The sequence below is a fragment of the Corythoichthys intestinalis genome, chromosome 10 (assembly GCF_030265065.1).
Source record: "Corythoichthys intestinalis isolate RoL2023-P3 chromosome 10, ASM3026506v1, whole genome shotgun sequence".
Taxonomy (NCBI): Eukaryota; Metazoa; Chordata; class Actinopteri; order Syngnathiformes; family Syngnathidae; genus Corythoichthys; species Corythoichthys intestinalis.
The window spans coordinates 39,070,168-39,090,266 of NC_080404.1; the positions used below are offsets into that span (position 1 = coordinate 39,070,168).

At 39.3% G+C, this 20,099-nt stretch overlaps 1 protein-coding gene across 5 annotated transcripts in view; it reads right to left on the reverse strand.

The window, feature by feature from the left end:
* ehbp1 (EH domain binding protein 1) overlaps window positions 1-20,099 on the reverse strand; it is a 490,476-nt gene that overhangs the window by 60,708 nt on the left and 409,669 nt on the right. For 4 of the 5 annotated variants that reach the window (XM_057847485.1, XM_057847482.1, XM_057847481.1 and 1 more), the window contains 3 exons: window positions 14,566-14,704; window positions 14,401-14,501; window positions 5,549-5,672 (listed from right to left, as the gene is read on the reverse strand). In XM_057847485.1, the coding sequence (XP_057703468.1) occupies window positions 5,549-5,672; window positions 14,401-14,501; window positions 14,566-14,704 (364 nt within the window). The remainder of the gene's footprint in view (window positions 1-5,548; window positions 5,673-14,400; window positions 14,502-14,565; window positions 14,705-20,099) is intronic. The other variant, XM_057847483.1, reaches the window with a different exon arrangement.

A 20,099-nucleotide genomic window follows, 5' to 3' on the forward strand; every position in this document is an offset into this window, starting at 1 on the left:
GCTTCCCCACATATTTGCAACACCTCGACCTTCCTCACACACAACCCCCCTTTCCCTCCTGCGTACGCCCCCCGGTCGGGGCACAACGGCGGCATTTTCTATTAGGCGCCGGGCCTCCCCAGATGCCTCCAAAGTAATTGGGGTGGTTAATTTATTTACTCAGCGGCAGTTCACAGCACATTAAATAATAGAGATAATTGAACAAGAATTGTCAAGTGTCTTCTGATATCACACATATTACAGCGGGGGAGCGCGCGAGCGTCAAACTCCCATTTCCATGCGCCCATTGTTTGTGGTAATTAAGTACACAGATTTATTCCTTGGTTGCCTTCCAAGCTTATGGCGAGCGCCATTGTTGTCTTCTATTAATATGTAATCAGTAAATAGTTTAATTTCCTAATCTGCGTTTGGAGAATTCACTTTCTAACAACTCTTAATTACTGCGGGGCTCTAATGAGCGTCGGCTGCCGGCCAATCAGGAGGCAGGGGCGCGGGTCGAGGCGGAGGGAATTGGAATTCCTGCGACGGCGGCGCCTGTGCACTAATGAACTTGTTATTCTTGCACCGCTGGGAGCGCTGTCCTTCACGCGTTAGCGGCGCCGCTCAGCCTGCACCCTCACAATATGGACAAGGCCCGATGTCACGTGTGTGGCACATATACCTGCACGCGCATTTTGCATGGAATGCATTCATTGTCTTGCTAAAGGGGTGGGTGGGCATTTCTTTAGGGGTGACGAACTGGAAGTCAGGGTTCAAGAGAGGATCAATTCTAGCAACAGGTGACACTACAAATTACGAAAGTGTACAAAAGACGTATGCGTCATAAAATGTACATTAAAAATGATTGATGGATATCAAAAAAATCTAAAGGAGAGATACAAAAAAATACAGAATTGCAAACGCAATGCTGATCATATACAACTACGGTAAACCTTTCTTATATTTTTATGTTTTGTATAGGGCTGTCAAACGATTAAAATTTTTAATCGAGTTAATTACAGCTTAAAAATTAATTAATTGTAATTAATCGCAATTCAAACCATCTATAAAATATGCCATATTTTTCTGTAAATTATTGTTGGAATGGAAAGATAAGACACAAGACGGATATATACTTTCAATATATGGTACATAAGTACTGTATTTGTTTATTAAGACAATAAATCAACAAGATGGCATTAACATTATTAACATTCTCTTAAAGCGATCCATGGATAGAAAGACTTGTAGTTCTTAAAAGATAAATGTTAGTACAAGTTATAGAATTTTTATATTAAAACCCCTCTTAATGTTTTCGTTTTATTAAAATTTGTAAAAATTTTCAATAAAAAAATAAACAAGTAGCTATTGTTGATGTCAATAATTATACCATGCTCACTCACTGTGCAGAAGACCATAAAATCATTTGGACCCAAGCGCCAGCAGAGGGCGCCACACACCAAAAAACAAGTAACAAGCGGACATTACACTGCTGTCATTTTAATCTGTTTGAGCGGAGCATGTGCGTTAATTGCGTCAAATATTTTAACGTGATTAATTTAAAAAATTAATTACCACCCGTTAATGCGTTAATTTTGACAGCCCTAGTTTTGTAATTTTGTTTTTGTATTTATTTTGATTAACTGTGTATACAGTATTTCTTATTTCCTCTATATTACGTTTACGTTAATTTTTATTGTTTGTATTTTTTTGTTACATTAATTGAAGAAAATTTGATCAGAAGTACTTTTTTCTTGCCCTGTAGGGCAGTTTAGATCTGGGCATCATCATAAATTATTTATTCATTTTCTGACCTGCTTATCCTCATTAGGGTTACGGGGGTGCTGGAGTCAATCCCAGCTAACTATGGGCAGTAGGCGGGGTACACCCTGAATCGGTTGCCAGCCAATCGCAGGGAACAAGGAGGTGAACAACCATTTGTGCACACACTCATACCTAGTGCCAGTTTAGGGTGTTTGATGAGTCTATCATGCATGTTCTTGGGATGTGGGGGGGAAACCGGAGTACCCGGAGAAAACCCACGCATTATAAATTATAATATTTTTTAAACAAAAAAAAAATATGGCGGAAAAAAACATTCAGGTGACTTAAAGTTCCGCTCTGAGACCCCCAATTTGGCCAAATTTCGAAATTGTCCTATATGCATGTGTGATAGATCATTGGAAAGCTTAAAATCTCAATTTTCTGGGGGAGGAAAATTTTTTAAAAGGAGGGCATTTAAAAAAAAAAAAAAAAATTTAAACAGCAAAAACCAAACTGAAGGTGAGAGAGAGCATGAGAGAGCATAATTAAAAACGCCATGATTTTAACGAGATATTATCGCATACTCCGTTTAGATCCGAAAACTGCGTGTAGCATGTATCACTGAGTGTCAAGACACAGCTGTGAATGTGCACAGCCGGATTTTGGGGGGATTTTATGGGTGAAACATGGTAATATAACAAGTGTCGCGATGTAGAAATTGAAGCCATCAAGGAGTGGTCGAGATTTTCTTTTTCATATATTTACCCTTTTAAACGTTTTTTTTTTTTTCAATTTTTCTTTGTTTGGATCAGTTATTTATCATCTAAAATATCGGTGAATATGCGACAGTAACAAAAAAAACAACAACAATTAAGCGATAGTTATGAGGTAGATATCCGTGACTTATTTACAGACACTAATTTTTTCATTGTGACATAATTTGTTTAAAAGTTTAAAATATGGGAGTGAATATTTTTTTAAAAGTTGTTGTTCTTTATTTTTTTAACTAAACATTAGACATCAATTAATTATTCTCAGTTAAACATGACAGACATTTTGAATAATAAATATAATTACTTACCTTCTCTTTATGGCTGGCTTAAAACAAAAGCGGTTGCGCGGTGTCTGTAAACGGGGTTTTCCAGGGTAAAACGGACAAATTAGAAATAATTAGGGGCTTAATGTGCCATGAATCTGCTATGGCAGCATATAGACATATTGTTCAGTTAAACACAACAGTTCTTTTGACTTAAAATACAGCAGTTTATTTTAAAGAGGGGTGCAGGAGCAGAAACTTTTTCAGCCTTGTGTTTTCCACCATATGTATATTTTATACCATGTATATTTTACATTTTTTAATTCATTTTTATTACTCTTTTAATGCTAATAATTCAATATAACAATATCAATTAATATGAGAACATTATCTTATGAATAGAATGAACTTTATTGTCAATGTCAGCAACGAAATGAACATGGTGAACAACGAAATTTGACGTGGCATTCCAGTATAAACTTATGTATTTAATTAAGATAAAATGAAACAAATAGGAAAATATATGCTATAAGTGAGTAATTATAGCTTGCTTAGACTAAAAATACTGTATGTGCAACACAGAACTAGTGAAATGCAGTCCTAAGTTAGCAGCGCCATTTGAGCAAAAACAAGAATGTAATATAAAAACAGGTTACATACACCAGCTGAAGATCATTTATGGGGAGTTAACTTTTTTGTGTTTATTTAGGGTAGTAATGGCTAATGTCAATTGTGTGTCTGAAAAGGCCGTTGGAATCTGACGATTTAAGGCTATATAAATAAATGAGATTATTCAAAGTTGTAGAAAAACATCTGTCTGGTTATTTGATAACAAATAAGGAGTTATGGGTAAAAAAAAAAATGGACATCTAGCTCGTAGTGTATGAATACAGACACCTGATCGAAGCTATCGTTTGCTGTCAGTTAGCTTGTATAAGGCACATTTTCTCCTTTCCACTTCAGCTACAAAGTGAATTTCTCTTCCTGATATCCTTTTACCTTTTTTGTCCTTGCCCCTTTTCATGGGATTTTGCACACACACACACATTCAATATATAAAAAATATATAGATTTACAAAAAGAAATCTTTGGGAGTAAATAAGCTGGCCAGGGACACAATGGCAATCGTGCTGGCAGGGGGAGAGGAAAGAAGGCGCCAAGAAGATAGTCTTGATATGAGGTGACAAATAGGATGAGGAAGGTTAGCAGGACTACCTTTGTGATCTATGTTGCTTTTTGTGGATTTCTTGAGGTTAAACTCACCATCTTTGGTGCGAGGAATAAAGCACCTAACAACAATTACATAGAAAGCCACAGCTGTAGTCAGAATTTTCAGTATGGTGCAGATCTGAATGAGGTCCCCATAAGGAAGCGTAAGGAAAAGTAATTGCTACATGCTAGTATGTAAGTGTAGCTTTGTAGCTCATCCTATGGCTTGTGGAGATAATGGCTTTCTAAGGGCATTTTGGAATGACCTCGAACCATAAAAATTTGCAAAATATTACCGTCAGATTATAGTCTGTTGAGCGCCTGTATATTGAAGGGGGAAAAAAATCACTTCCCAGAAATAACATTTTGTCACAAATAAGCCAACCATATTAGACCTACAAAGACGTTTGTTAAACATGATTTTCGTGGGTTAAAGCTTAGATAGAAAGTGATGTTTTATCTAAAAATACTGCATTAGAGGTGTGTCATAACCAAACAAGGCCAACTAAACAGTATGTCACATAAAATATTTACCATATTCATAATGTAATACTGTTTGCTTTTGTCTATGCCTTTTGTTATTTATGTGTTGCATTTCACTGCTGTCGGGCAGAATCATATAATCTGAACGAGCATAAAATTTATATGTGACAACTAAACCTAACATCAATTTATGAAAAAAAATCTTAAAATTGCCATTATCGAGAGACGTTATCAGCAATATGCCTATTTTTGGGAAGCTAAGCTACATAATTCACTGGAAACGAACATTTTCACTGTATTGTGCTCAGGATTTTGGGGTTCATTGTGGATTACTCATGGATTTTCGCTCTCGCGCTTCTTCTCATTCCATGTATTCCCCCAAAATCTAAAGCCTTTGCGGCATTTTTGCGAAGATCAAAATTTTACACTTTGTCGCAAGCCGGTTTAGTGCCACAAACGGGCGTCGCTTTTCTTCAATTTCACAAGCAAGCGGGCCGCTCTCTCTTTTCCTTTTTTGGCCGGCGTCCTAACAAGGCTTTACCCCGTGGACAAATCTTACAAACTCCCGTCTGCCAAAAAGAAAAAAGCGGGGGCCGTACTTTGTGTACGCGTGGGTGTGTACGCGTGGATTTGTGAAGTGTGTCGACGCTTGTGTTGTGTTGACCCTCCCTCCACCCACGTTTCCTCCTCCCTCATCCCCTTTTGCTTCCCTTTAACTCACCCCCGTCTTCCCTTACACAGCATATCAAGCGAGGCCAGATATGTACTAGGGCGAGGAGGGTGTGTGTGTGCACGGTTGAGCGCACCGTTCAATAGTTAGCGAGTGCGGGGCCGGCTGGCAAACCCGACCAAACGACGGTGGCGCAGACTTGGGGCCGCTATCGCGCCCAGTTATCGTTTCCCCCATGAAGGGCTCCCTTATCACCCCGGCCCAGAGAGGTCTCCCCCGCACTCCCTGTGAGAGAGGGGGGCTTCAAAGATTCCCTCTCGCGCAAACTCCCCACTCTCTCGTTATATGTGTGTGTGTTCAATTTGACAAAACACTTTTTTTTCCCAGCGTAATTGGGCTCGGGGTACCTGTGTCCATGAGATAGCGCAGCCTCTTCTCCACGCGAGCTGCCCGGGCGTCGATGTGCCGCTGCTCGCTCTCTAGCGCCGACAGCTCGCCCACCACATACTGACTGGTGTCTTTGAACGCCTTCTGAGACAGAGAGAGTGAGCGAGAGAGAGAGAGACGTGAGAATGAGTGACAGAGGGTGTCGCTCATCATCGAGACGTCCTCGTGAAACAACAACACAAAAGGAGTTCACCCCCCAAAAAAGACTGACTGGTTTTTGTTTTGTGTTTCCCTCTGATAGCTTTCAGTTTTTTATTCTTTTTGTTGTTTTACACAGTGTTTTTTTTCCAGGGAAAGAGATCATTATGAGGTACGAGCAAGGACGTAGGTTTGCAGAGGGACGGTAGGAACATAACACTACCAACTTTTCAGGATACTCAAATTGTCCCCACCAACCTTTAAGCAACCTGTGTTCTGTTATAAAGGTAATTTAGCTTGTCTTCCTGTATGTTGCAATGATAGAATTGACCCTACCATTATTAAGTGAATTATTTTAATTATGTTCAAACTTATATTTGCTGAACGTGCCCGTCCATTATTTCCCCCCTCAAACACACGTTTGATTGGCTGATGATTTGACCCACCCCAGCACACACACTCACACTCACCCCCACATATCCCCGACAGAAATATATGTCAACAACATGCTGCCTCCGAAGAGGTGGGATATTAGAAATTTTTTTTCGGTCAGCAGCAGCCACTGTAAGTAATTTAAAAAGACGCTGTGGAGTAGGGTTGGGCATCGTTTAAATTTAACGGTTCTGATTCCGATTCCATAATTCATTTTAGGTTCCAAACAGTTCTTGTTTCCGATTCTTTTGATAGGCAGGCTAAAAAAAATGCATAGTTTATTAATTTCTTAACTTCTCGATTATTTTTCAAATTATATGAACTCTCAGTTAACTTTGCTATGAATTTCTCACAGGGCTATTGTTAACTTGTATATAAACATCAGTCTTTGAAATTGAATATGATGACGTTTCTTTACACAGAGGTGCACTTTCACAAAGATGTTTTTTTTTCTTCTCAAAAGTCATTCTCAAAAACATTTACACATTTTCTTTTGCCTATGTTTTAGAGTGTCTTATGCTGCAGGCATTTATTATATTGCACCGTTTGTTTGAGGTGGTATTTCTACAAGTTATTTCTGTCTCTTGATCTTTAGTTGACAAATTTTTAGGTTTGATTTCTTTCTACAGTGTATCACAAAAGTGAGTACACCCCTTGCATTTCTGCAGATATTTAAGTATATCGTTTTATGGGACAACACTGACAAAATGACACTTTGACATAATGAAAAGTAGTCTGTGTGCAGCTTATACAATAGAGTTAATTTATTTTCCCTTTAAAATAACTCAAAATATAGCCATTAATATCTAAACCCTTGACAACAAAAGTGAGTACACCCCTTAGAAACTACATCTTTAAATGTCCAAATTGAGTACTGCTTGTCATTTTCCCTCCAAAATGTCATGTGACTCGTTAGTGTTACTAGGTGCAGGTGTGCATAGGGAGCAGGTGTGTTCAAACTTGTAGTGCAGCTCTCACACTCGCTCATACATGGCATCTCCCAACATGGCACCACATGGCAAAGAACTCCGAGTATCTTAAAAGACGTATTGTTGCGCTACATGAAGATGGCCAAGGCTACAAGAATATTGCCAACACCCTGAAACTGAGCTGCAGCACAGTGGCTAAGATCATCCAGCTTTTTAAAAGAGCAGGGTCCACTCAGAACAGGCCTCGGGGTTGGTCGTCCAAAGAAGCTGAGCGCACGTGCTGAGTGTCACAACCAAATGCTTTCTTTGAAAGATCGTCGCAGAAGTACTGTCAGCATTTGTGCAGAAATTGAAGAGGTGGGGGGTCAGCCTGTTAGTGCTCAGACCATACGCCGCACTCTTCATCAAATTGGTGTGTAGGGCTGTCACCCCTGGAGGAAGCCTCTTCTGAAGACGGTACACAAGAAAGCCCGCAAACACTTTGCTGAAGACATGTCAACAAAGCACATGGATGACTGGAAGAATGTCCTATTGTCTGATGAGACAAAAATTAATTTGCTTGGTCCCGATGGTCTCAAGCATGTGTGGTGGCGACCAAGTGTTCAAAGAACCAAGATAAGTGTGTCATGCCCACAGTCAAGCATGGTGGTGGGAATGTCATGGTCTGGGGCTGCATGAGTGCTGCTGGTGTTGGAGAGTTACATTCCATTGATAAAACATGAACTACAACATGTAATGTGAAATACTGCAGCAGAACATGCTCCCCTCCCTCCAGAAACTGGGTTGCAGGGCAGTGTTCCAGCATGACAATGACCCCAAACACACCTCAAAGATGACCACTGCTTTGCTGAAGAGGCTGAGGGTAAAGGTGATGGACTGGCCAAGCATGTCTCACTCTCAACCTTGTTGTAACGAATTATATACGATATAATACGAGGTTATCATACATATACAGTATTACTCAGAAAAATTAGAGTATCTGGAAAAGGTTGTTGTTTTTAATATGCTAACAACCTTACTCCGTAAAGTTACAACAAGGAACTGCTTGTGATATGTCCATTTATGAGTAATGGCTCAGTAAAACTTGTTGGATTTATCTTTTATGTTCTATTGCTGAATTAAAACAACTTTTACTTGATGCTCTAATTTTTGGGGTTAGTATTGGACAGTGTTGTTCTCATCAACGATCTGGAAAATGAAAATATTTCGTCAACGAAAATAATTTTTTTCATGACGATGACGTCACGATGACGCGTTGACATCTTGGGAGACCTAAACATAACGAGATGGATGCCAGTTGTCGTCTGACGACACGAGAACGAGATGGAAGTTAGTTAGTTTCCGTTATATATTTACAATGTGTGATATTTTCTTATTGTATGTGTAGTTAGAATGCATTTAGCAGTGTTTGGTCGTATCACTCATGTGACGTGCTGCGCCTCCCCTCCGTCCCACACACACACACGCTTTACTCACTGGCTGGTGAGTACCATGTGCCCATTCCAGGCTCATTTTGCGAAACATATGTGTCAGGTGCTGCTTGGTAAGTTTGGCTTTTTATTGGCTAGATATGCCATGTTGCTTTAGCCTTTAAAGGTCTGTGCTGAGTGATCATCACACACTGAACTAACTTGTAGCATTAGCATTAGCATTTAGCGCTGTGACTCAGTGTCTTCTTAAACTATTGGAAAACATTTTACATACGGTTCGTGGCGTCCAGCTGAGTTTAATTAATAGCAAATAATATGCTGTTTTCATGCTGAGTGTGTATTATAATCATGAAAATGGTGATTTCCTCAAAGATTCTACAGTGATGTGCTCGTCTGTCATGTTCATTCGAAATTTTTAGAAACATTTTATTCATTCAATCATGGACCAAAACTAAGTTTATAGACGAAAACATTTTGAGAATTGTCGACTAAAACTAGACGAAATTGGTCTGAGTTTTCGTTGACACAACTAGAAGAAGACAAAAACATTTTAAAATGACTAAAATACGACAAAGACAAATAAGTATTTTCGTCCAAAAGACTAAGACTAAAACAAAAATTAAAATAGCTGCGAAAAACAACACTAGTATTGGGATAGCAGGGGTAATGCAAATGCTGCAAGCAGGACCACACAATTTAAACTCCATCTTTTAAAGTAACTAACATACACGTAATGCTCCAGAATCCAAAGGAATGACACTGGGAAAGTGTCGGACCTGAATAGAAACTCCGTCATTGGCCAGAGGGTGGGTGTGGCTTCAGAAAAAGCCACTGTGTTTACAATATTTGATAGAAAATTCCCAGAGCTATACACTCATATTGAACACTGTTTAAAACTTAGCCTAGCCTTTATTCCAGATGTTATTGTGCTTGTCATTTGTCATGAGAGTGATAAGAATATTAATTCTTATCAACTAATTGGCTGTCATTCACAGCGATAAACGTCCAACCCATTTGATTGGCACAAATGGATTGGATATATTGTCATCAATGACAGAGAATAAGTTAAATCAACCGCCCTAAAAACGCAATTGCACTGCTGATGCGCTCCTTTCTGGGTAACGAGAAGAACTTGAGTGAAAGTTTGTTTTTTTCCTCCCTCTTGTTCCACCCAGGCAGCACTTTTCTGTGTGTCAATTCCCAGTAGCTCTCCTCCTCCTCCTCTCCCTTTCCTCTCGCTCTATCGCTATATTTTTCTCCTTGGCAAATCAATTTTACACATGATCAGCCCACTCCCCTTGCCGCGCTCGGCCCGGCCGTAATTAAGAGCAGGGAAATTACCATATATATTATATTAATGCAAACATCATTCAGCAGGTAATTCTTGGCTGATCGGGATAATGGAAAGGTTCAACACCCATTAACCCTGGAGCTCGGGCGCTGGCGTGCGTGTGTGTGCGAGGAGAGTGTGGGGTCGCCGATAGAGCAAAGAGGCCTGCTCGGGAAGAAACACACATTGAAATTATAGCATTCTGATGGACACACACTCAAGTTTAAACACAGGCTGAGAGGAGAAGGAGTGTGAGTCATGTTTAGACACTCAAAGTCAACTCTGAGGAGAGTGTGAGTGTGCGTGTGGGGAAGATAAGGAGCTTGATTTAGAGGAGCCAAACATCATTACATTTCCTAAAAAGAAGACACAATTCAAAATGAAGAAATATCGATGAAAGCATTATTTCTTAAAAAGGGCCACGTTTACAAAAAGCCAATATTTGGGTTAACCGTTTATAGGGCACTCATTTAACTCACTGGCTGCCGTTTTGATTTGATAGCTGCAAGTAGGGGTGTGACAAAATATCGAAATGGTGATGTATCGTGATTAGGGCTGTCAAAATTATTGCGTTAACGGGCGGTAACTAATTTTTAAAATTAATCACGTTAAAATATTTCACGCATTTAACGCACATGCCCTGCTCAAACAGATTAAAATGACAGCACAGTGTCATGTCTAGAGCTGAAACGAATACTCGAGCAACTCGAGTAACTCGAGTTTAAAAACTGATCCGAGTAATTTTATTCACCTCGAGTAATCGTTTATTTTGACAGCTCTAAGCATCACGTTTTGCTAGGACTACTTTTAATGCGGGACAACGCGCTGTCACGTGCGGAGAGGAAGAAGGGGGAAAAGAAAAAAACTTACCGCAGCCGACAGCCGCCACAAACGACGCCGACGTTGCTAAATACTAGCCCGCACAATGCTACATTGGTAACAGATAGCATCTGGTGCGTCTCATAGAGATCACATGTATGTTGAACTAGATGCACAGTGAAAGACTAGGCCGCGTCTGGGCAGCGTTAGCAAACAGCCGCCATCTTAAAGCAGTAGAGCGCTAAGCGCTAATAAAGAGCGTTAAGCGCTAATATATAAGATTAACGTTACTGTCACTACTAGCTCACCTTACGTTAGCATTGCGGAGGGCTAGGTTTCAATTAATTAAGACCGCTTTCGATGCGTGGCTAACGTGTCTTTCATACAGGCTTTACACAACATAGCGTTGTGGAGTGATGAGGGTGTCAAATAAAAACTCAATAATGCTAACTATCAATTTTAGCTCAGTAGTCATTGCTGGATAAAACACCAAGTAGCACTAGTCCCTAATGTGCTCCAATACAGCCTGTATCATACATTTATTTTGAACAGTGCAAAAACTCAAAATCCTATCAGGACTTACAGTTTGGACTAACTTAAAACTTAACTAGAACTTAAAAATGGCTTGACACAAATAGATATTTAATTGAAAAACGTGGGAAAAAATCCTAACTTTTAAGTGATGTGTGTTATCAAGCGTAAAGGCATTTTTAGGTGTGTTTATATATATATATTATATAATATATATATACTTTTAAAAAATAAGATTAAAGTTTTTTTGAGTGAAAGCAGTGAATTAGTCATTTTTTAAAATTCTAGTTACATCTGAGATACAATTGTTGGCTGTTTTTAACAATATACATAAAAAATAAAGACATTGATTGACTGAAAATGATAAAATGTCTTGTTTTCTCATGTATATTTATAATTGCTCTTCACCTAAAAATATATTTGTTTTATCCGATTACTCGATTAATCGATAGAATTTTCAGTCGATTACTCGATTACTAAAATATTCGATAGCTGCAGCCCTAGTCATGTCCATTTGTTACTTGTATTTTTTGGTGTTTTGTTACCCTCTGCTGGCGCTTGGGTGCGACTGATTTTATGGGCTTCAGCACAATGAGCATTGTGTAATTATTGACATCAACAGTGGCGAGCTACTAGTTTATTTTTTGTTGGAAAATTTTACAAGTTTTATTCAAACAAAAATATTAAGAGGGGTTGTAATATAAAATTTCTATAACTTCTACTAACATTTATCTTTTATGAACTACAAGTCTTTCTATCCATGGATTGCTTTAAGAGAATGTTAATAATGTTAATGCCATCTTGTTGATTTATTGTTATAATAAACAAATACAGTACTTATGCTCCGTATGTTGAATGTATATATTCGTCTTGTGGCTTATCATTTCATTCCAACAATAATTTACAGAAAAATATGGCATATTTTATAGATGGTTTGAATTGCGATTAATTACAATTAATTAATTTTTAAGCTGTAATTAACTCGATTAAAAATTTTAATCGTTTGACAGGTCTAATTTATATATATATATATATATATATATATATATATATATATATATATATATATATATATATATATATATATATATATATGACTTGAATTTCCGCTCTGAGACCCCCCCTATTTGTTCAAATTTCAATGTTTCAATAAACAAGCAGCAAAAGCAAAATGAACAGGAAAGACGGGACGAGACGAGAGTAGGGAAAAAACGGTGCTCTGCCAAAATTTGCTACACCGGCGAAACGTCTACAAGGGGTGAATTTGACACCCAAAGTAATATGGCTTTAGCTTGTTCTGTTGAGATTCATACAGACAAACATACTTAAGAGGCCTTAAGAAAGTACTTAAACGTAATAATATCAAATAAGAGTGGTTGAAATATGCTACGATACTTATGCGGTCATCAAATCAACAATCTGCTTTAAAGCTACCACAAGAAAACACAATGTTTAAAAGTATGAGAGAGAAACACATGCAAAAAGTATTTTTGAGGCAACGAAAAGGTGATAAAAGACTCAATAAAAACACTAATAGTAAGTACTCGCCGCTTTTAACCGATGTGCGCATGTGTTGGACGTCTCGCCGCTGAGAAGGAATTGCAGTAAGTAACCTGTTTGTATTCGTTGAGTGACAGTGACAATCTACATCATCACCCCGAGCGTCCATTGCGCGCTTAAAACATGGTTACCCCCGTAAATCAAAACATGTACTAAATACTAGAGGTGGGAATCTTTGGGCGCCTAACGATTCGATTACGATTACGATTCAGATGCTCCAATTCGATTATAAATCGATTATTGATGCCCCCACGCCCCCCCCCCCCCCCCCCCCCGCTTTTAATGTTTTGTATATTAGTTCCAAAATTGTTCTAAAATCCTCTCAGGCTAAACCAAACTACCATTTTAGTATCAAGTTAACAGTTAAAAACAGTAAATAAAATACTCAAATCCCCATTCAGTATCAGTAGCTTTAAACTACATTTAATTAATTTAATGTTGTGAATCAACCGTTAAAGTTGTTAAAATTGCTCACGTTATTCCATAATTTCCCTTCTGTCTACTTTCGACATGTGAAAGTTTTAAAACTGTTTCATCATCTAAAGATATTCAAGTCAAGATTTTGCCGATTTAGGGGTATTTTAGATCAAAGTAATTAGGTTCGCTACAACAGAGCCTTCTAGAGAAGTCTACTGATTTAAGATGGCGCCTGTTTATTAGCGCGGGAAAGTGTAATTTCGCATCTAGTTCTTGGTACATGTTCTAACGTGGCCATCGTCTGTCATTTCACATCTAGTGCTGGATATATGTAATATCTACCATAGCCGTATGTTTGTAGAAACTTGCAACTCGGGGCTGTTTGTAGCAGCTGACGGCCACAGTCAGATATTATTGTTTTTTTTTATCTAGCGGCATGAGTTGAACAAGATATTTACTCTCGGTCCATTCCTCATTGCGTCTCGAAGACTGCGCTGACTGTGTTTTATTTCCGCTTTACCTGGTATAATTCAATAACCGGAATTTGGATTTTTGTGAATCGTTCTCGAATCTTCCATGGCAGAAACGCGAATAATCTAAGAATCGGAAATTTCGTACGCCTCTATTAAATACTATATGTTTTTAAATAAATGTTAATATTTTATGTGTTTCTAATAACATATTTTAGTAAAAGAGAACAATTGTGGCTTATTAGAGCCTAAAAGTCTTTAAGTCTGAGGTTTCCTTCCATGAGTTTAGGTTAAAGTTTTTTTTTTTTTTTTAATTAATCAAAAATAGTCAATTGCCCGCTAAAGGTTAAGGTAAATATTCTTTTTTTTTTTTTTTTTTTTTGAAGACATTTCAATTATACACGCGCAAGTATAAGAGGAGGTAAATAAATTGGCATAACCCTTTTGCAAGGGAACGTCATCAGGTCGATGATGCAAATAGCATCATTTCCGTAACTTAAACGAGAAGATTCATGCAGTTTTATAGCCAACAGAAATTAAAACCAGGATACCAACAAAATCTGGATTTTCAGTGAGACCCCCACAACACTGTGAAAAAAACCCATCTGCATCAGCGAGGACCAAAAGTGAAACAGGGAATCTTTTATTACGCAGTTGTCACTCATTGTTTATATACATTGTACGTCTATTGCCGCCAATTAGTAGCAACTGTTGTTTCCACGAAGAGTTGAGGAACAAAACAATGACTGGACAAACCTCTTCCTCAAACGGTCTCAAGATGTCAATGTCCGTCTGGGACCAGTCATCCTCCTCTGCCTTTTTCAAGTCGTCAGGAGCAGACTTCTGTCTTTTCACATCTACGGGAAGGAGACATTGTCACTAAAATATGGACTAAACTGGTAATGCAAGGAATTGACATACCAGGTCTGCTGTCCACATACTGACTGAAGGATTTAAGCTGTGTCTTCCTGACCGTCGAGTCCTTGTTGAAGACCACGGGGCTGCGCAGTCTCTCAGTGGCACGGCGCAGACGCTCCGCACGCAGCTGGTCCACGTTGTTCTGTCAAGTTACAACGTGGTGAGAATAAGTCTTGTCCACAACGGCAGGTCAAAACATTCTCATTGATATTGAGTTGGCTGAATAACCAAAAACAGAAAAATTCCTCAATTTTCCTACATCTAAAGGGGGCTGCCAATAAGTCCAACACTGTCTTAGGCTGTCGGCCGGTAGCAAATCATCGTGACTAGCCCTCCCAGTCAAGAGTTAATTTCGGGGGACAACAGAGGCTACCAAAAATGAAATATCAACAATAAAAAAAAAAAAAAAAAAAAAAAACCAAACCAACTAGAGCTGAAACGATTACTTGAATAATTTGAGTAAATTAATCTTTTTTTTAAATTGAGGAATTCTCTCTGCCTCGAGGAATCGTTTAATTTTGCTAGCTCTAAGCATGACGTTTAGCTTGGACTACTTTTAATGAGGCACAACACGCTGACGTCGCGTGCGTAAAGGAAGAAGATAGAGGCCGCAGATATATTTGATTTCAACCATGCATGAATATAGAGGTTACGACGAAGACGCCGACGAAAGCGAAGAGACACCAAGGCACCAAGAAAAAGCAATGTCAAAATGTTAAAAGTGTGGGAGCATTTCAAGTTGGACACCAAGGTGAACACTGTTTCATGTATTCACTGTAAAGGCAGAGTTATACTTCCGCGTCAGACCTGCGCCGTCAAGGAGGACCCGATTTACGACCCTGCGCCGTAGCCTGATGCGGTCCTATTGATTTTTCAAACCCTAGCGTCAAGTCATCGCACATGATGTGGCGGAAATGGACTGTGATTGGTTCGCTCAGACTGTTGTGTTTGTTTCAGGTTCCGGTTTTTCTAGACGCAAAAATGGAACAAGCCGACGGGAGTATCATCGAAGAGCAAGTCTCGTCAAGACATAATAAAGTTTGCCAAATGGCAAGGTCAGCGATTAAATAAAAAAATGGAAGAACCACCGAGACGTGTGTGTTCAGAATCGAGTGGCCACACGAAGCGGTGACCCAGTCAGCCAAAAACTGCTTTTTATCACTTTATGTCGTATTTTTGGTTGGTGCACTTCATCATTTATTGTATATATATGTTTGCTGTGAGTCTGTGACTTATTTACATGCCACACTTCAAGTATATGAAGAATGAAGCACAGGTTTGGTGTCAAAAGAGTTGTTTTGATCTTTACTTTTCAATAACAGACAGTTCACACACGATACATCATCACTGATTGAGTGCCTCGGTGCTTTTTATGATAATGTTAACATCAAGGCTTCCAACGCAGTTTAGGAAGTTCCATACACGCCAGAAATCTGCTATGGCTTCCCACTCGCTGGTTGTAGCAAACAAATTGGGCTGGAGGACTTTCCAGACCTCGGACTAAACGCTGTACGCAGTGCTCGACGCCAGTTTGAAGATAGCCGCCGCATCTAGCTGGTTTTCACCCGAGGCTAGAAGAACTCTACGCGGCATCAAAAGTTAGACGGACCTAGCCTGGTACTCCAGACTCACCGCTGTTCCAGCTATTGAGTCTGGCCACCATTAAGCGGATAAAATTTCCAGGGCGGAGCAAGCCACAGCAAACAGACAGCAGAGTGGACCAATCAGCGATGGGCGGGACGAGGGACTTGCGAGCGGAAGTAAACATACGAGGAGAGCGGAGTTTATTCAACATGGCTAGCGTGAGACAGAATGTTGTCAATGACTTGTGTCGATGTGACTTTGGTAATTTAAAACTGATTTTACCGTGGATTGGAACATATTCTCGGCTCTCCTGTTCGCCATCTGTGTGTAGACGACTTTCGACGCGGAAGAGTGACGTTGCTTGCTAAGACACGCCATGCAAATAAACGAATCTGATTTGTCGATTGATTTTGTACTTGCTCGAGAGGCCGTTAATGGGCTGGGTCCCAGACTATACTCTCAGTGTTTGAAAAACACAGGGAGAACAGTCTGCCCGTGCCAGGCAAAGACAGACCACCTCGAAACCGTCTTCTGCGTCGCCTGCGCCTCAACATTTGTATGATCAACATTTATTCAATGTTGAAGAGCTGAAGATCCACATTCAAGCGTTCCATCTTGCATTGTTTATTTTTTTTCTGCGTTAAACTAGACATGAGGAACTCAACAAGCATGTCCCAAAACCTTACAAACATAACACAACACCCCTCTAGTGGCTTGTTGGTGAATTACAGAGCAACACGTCACCTGGCCGGAGAACCATCGAATGTCGAATGACACCATAGTCGCTGCGCAGTCACCGCAACGCCGGAGTATAACTCAGGCTTAAGACAGCGCTTGCATAACACTACAGCATTCTTTTCAATGCAGCAGCTCCACCGAAGGCACACCGTTTACTCTGAGAGCGGAGGAGCAATACTCAGGACAAGGTAAAATTAAGTTAACGTAGTGCTAATAAATAAGATTAACGTTACCGTACCTTGCTAACGTAACATTAGCCCTGCAGAGGGCTATATTTCTATTAATCATGAATTTCTCAGGTACATTTATAATAGCGCTTTACCTAAAAAAAAAAAAAAAAGTCTTATCTAGGGCTGTCAAATGTTTAAAATTTTTAATCACGTTAATCACAGCTTAAAAATTAATTAATTGTAATTAATCGCAATTCAAACCATTTATCAAATATGCCATATTTTTGGGCAAATTATTGTTGGAATGGAAAGATAAGACACAAGACGGATATATACATTCAACATACTGTACATAAGTACTGTATTTGTTTATTATAACAATAATTCAGCAAGATGGCACTAACATTAACATTCTGTTAAAGCGATCCATGGATAGAAAGACTTGTAGTTCTAAAAAGATAAATGTTAGTACAAGTTATATAAATTTTAAATTAAAACCCCTCTTAATGTTTTCGTTTTAATAAAATTTGTAAAATTTTCAATCAAAAAATAAACTAGTAGCTCGCCATTGTTGATGTCAACAATTACACAATGCTCATGGTGCTTAAACCCATAAAATCAGTCGCACCCAAGCGCCAGCAGAAGGCGACAAAACACCAAAAAACACAAGTAACAAGTGGACATGGCACTGTGCTGTCATTTTAATCTGTTTGAGCGGGGCATGTGCGTTAATTGCGTCAAATATTTTAATGCGATTAATTAAAAAAATTAATTACCGTCCGTTAACGCGATAATTTTGACAGCCCTAGTTTTATCCGATTACTCGATTAATCCATGGAATTTTCAGTAGGATACTCGATTACTAAAATACTCGATAGCTGCAGCCCTAAAAGCAACATACCAAACCACCGACAAAACAACCAACCAGCGACTACATCAATCAAAAGAAAGGATGAACTAGCCAACTAAAAAACATCTAAATGACTGAAATAATCCCAACTGAGCGAGTGTACACTCAAAAGAATCCCAAAATTCATGTACTCGTGTGCGCAAACACACCTGCTGCCAGAGCTCTGCGCAACGTCTGCTCGAACGTGATACCTGAGCAACATGGCTGCTTTGTTTATTTGCATCTGCTTCTACAAACACACATTCAAACACATCCCAGCACACACTCCCGCCACACACTCAGGGGAAACGTAAAAAGGAGGCAATTAACTTGACTTTCAACAAAACCCTGAGCCAGAAAATATATTCAAATTATGCAAAAAGGGTAGAAACGCTATTGTTTTCAAAGTGAACACATGTTAAAAAGCTGCACGCTCGCTTCTCCCACTATCAGGCAAAAAAAAAAAAAAAAAAAAAAAAAGACACGAAGTAAAAATGCTTTATTAGCGTAGCTCCAAATGAGCCAAGCCGAGTGGAAAAAGAAAGCGACGGAGGCGACCGCTAACGCTAATAGGACGGCCAAAAGTGTAATAAAGTCGACAATTAGGGGCAAACATGTTCCGCCGCTTGAGACGGCGGCAGATAGTCAAACGCCTTGCGAGCTCGTTAACTTTGCTTTCGATTGTTGGCTCACAATGCCTGCAATTAAGGCTGCTCTTCTTCTGTTTGCTTGGATAAGCGACTCAAAAAGCTCACGTCCAGTCACGCCCAGGCAAATTTAGTAATGAAATACAATGCAAAACTGGCCAATTTAACATTTAAAACAAAGTAACAAAGCTTTATAGACGGATATATAAAGAGTAATATATTTTTATGTACTGCAAAAAATGACTAGTACTGTATTACGGCTTCTTAGTGCCAACTGTCTGTTTCATCATCAAAAACAAATATCAAGATTGTTTTCGTCAACAATGACGATAACGAAAATATTTAGTTGATGAACAATCTTTTCATGACGATGACGTGGCGAGCTAAAAACGTGGCTTGGAAGACAAAAATATAATGAGACGAATTCCAGTTTTCGTAACACAACACAGTTTCTGTCATATGTTAACAATGCGTGACATTTTCATATTGTACGTGAAGTACGTTAGGTTGCATTGTAGCAGTATTCGGGTCAAGTCACTCATGTGAGATGTGCCTCTCTTTCACTCTCCTCACCGGGGTTTAGGATGTGTTTCAAGCTAGGCTGCGCTGCATCTAGCTAATTTGGAAACACATCGTGAGATCTGTTTTCTTATGTTGGCAAGAGAGAATATGCAATGTTGCTTAAGCCTTTAAAGCAGGGGTCCCCAACCTTTTTTGCACCATGGACTGGTGTTATTTCGGTCTTTTTTTCATGGACCGGTGTTCTGACAAATTTTGCAACCCATCAAAAATTGCAACGATGCGGTTCTGCGCGTGCACGTAACGTTAAACATAGCTGCAAAATGTGCAAATGCAGTGATTCCAAAGTAAACACTACAAACTTTCTTGAAAGAAAGGAATATTAACTTACGTTTGATCATGGAAGGACTTGTAGAAAAGTTCTCCTCAGATACATCCTGCCATGTTAGCTGCACACAACAACTGCACACCACTCTCACCATTAACGACTTCGCCTTGTCGTTAAGCATTAATTAAGAAGCCCGCTTCACAAAGATACGATGTTGGAAATTGTAGCAAGGTTTTCAATGCTCTCGTAGCGATGTCAGGATATTCCGGAATGACTTTAATCCAGAACCTCGGTAGAGTTGTTGTCTCAAATGTACGTTTAATAAGGTCCCCGTCATTTGTGATCTCTACAAGTTGAGTTTCCTGTTGCACAGATATGCTTGAATCACTCGGTTTATTCACAAACGGGTCACGAATCCACTCCTTTGCAGTCCGTGGGTCTTCGAGGTTGTAGGCTCATCAGGTGCCCTTTTCGCCGTAAAAATATCTCCAAAAACGTCTGTTTTCCAGTCATCTTCGCTCGTGTGGGGGCTAATTATTTCCGGGAACAAACGTGCTGCGCCTGCGGCCTAGTAATACGTTATTATCGAGGACAAGCGCACACAGATATATTATATGCACAAACAAGATGTACTGCTAGCAGTCCAATCAATGGATTTCTAT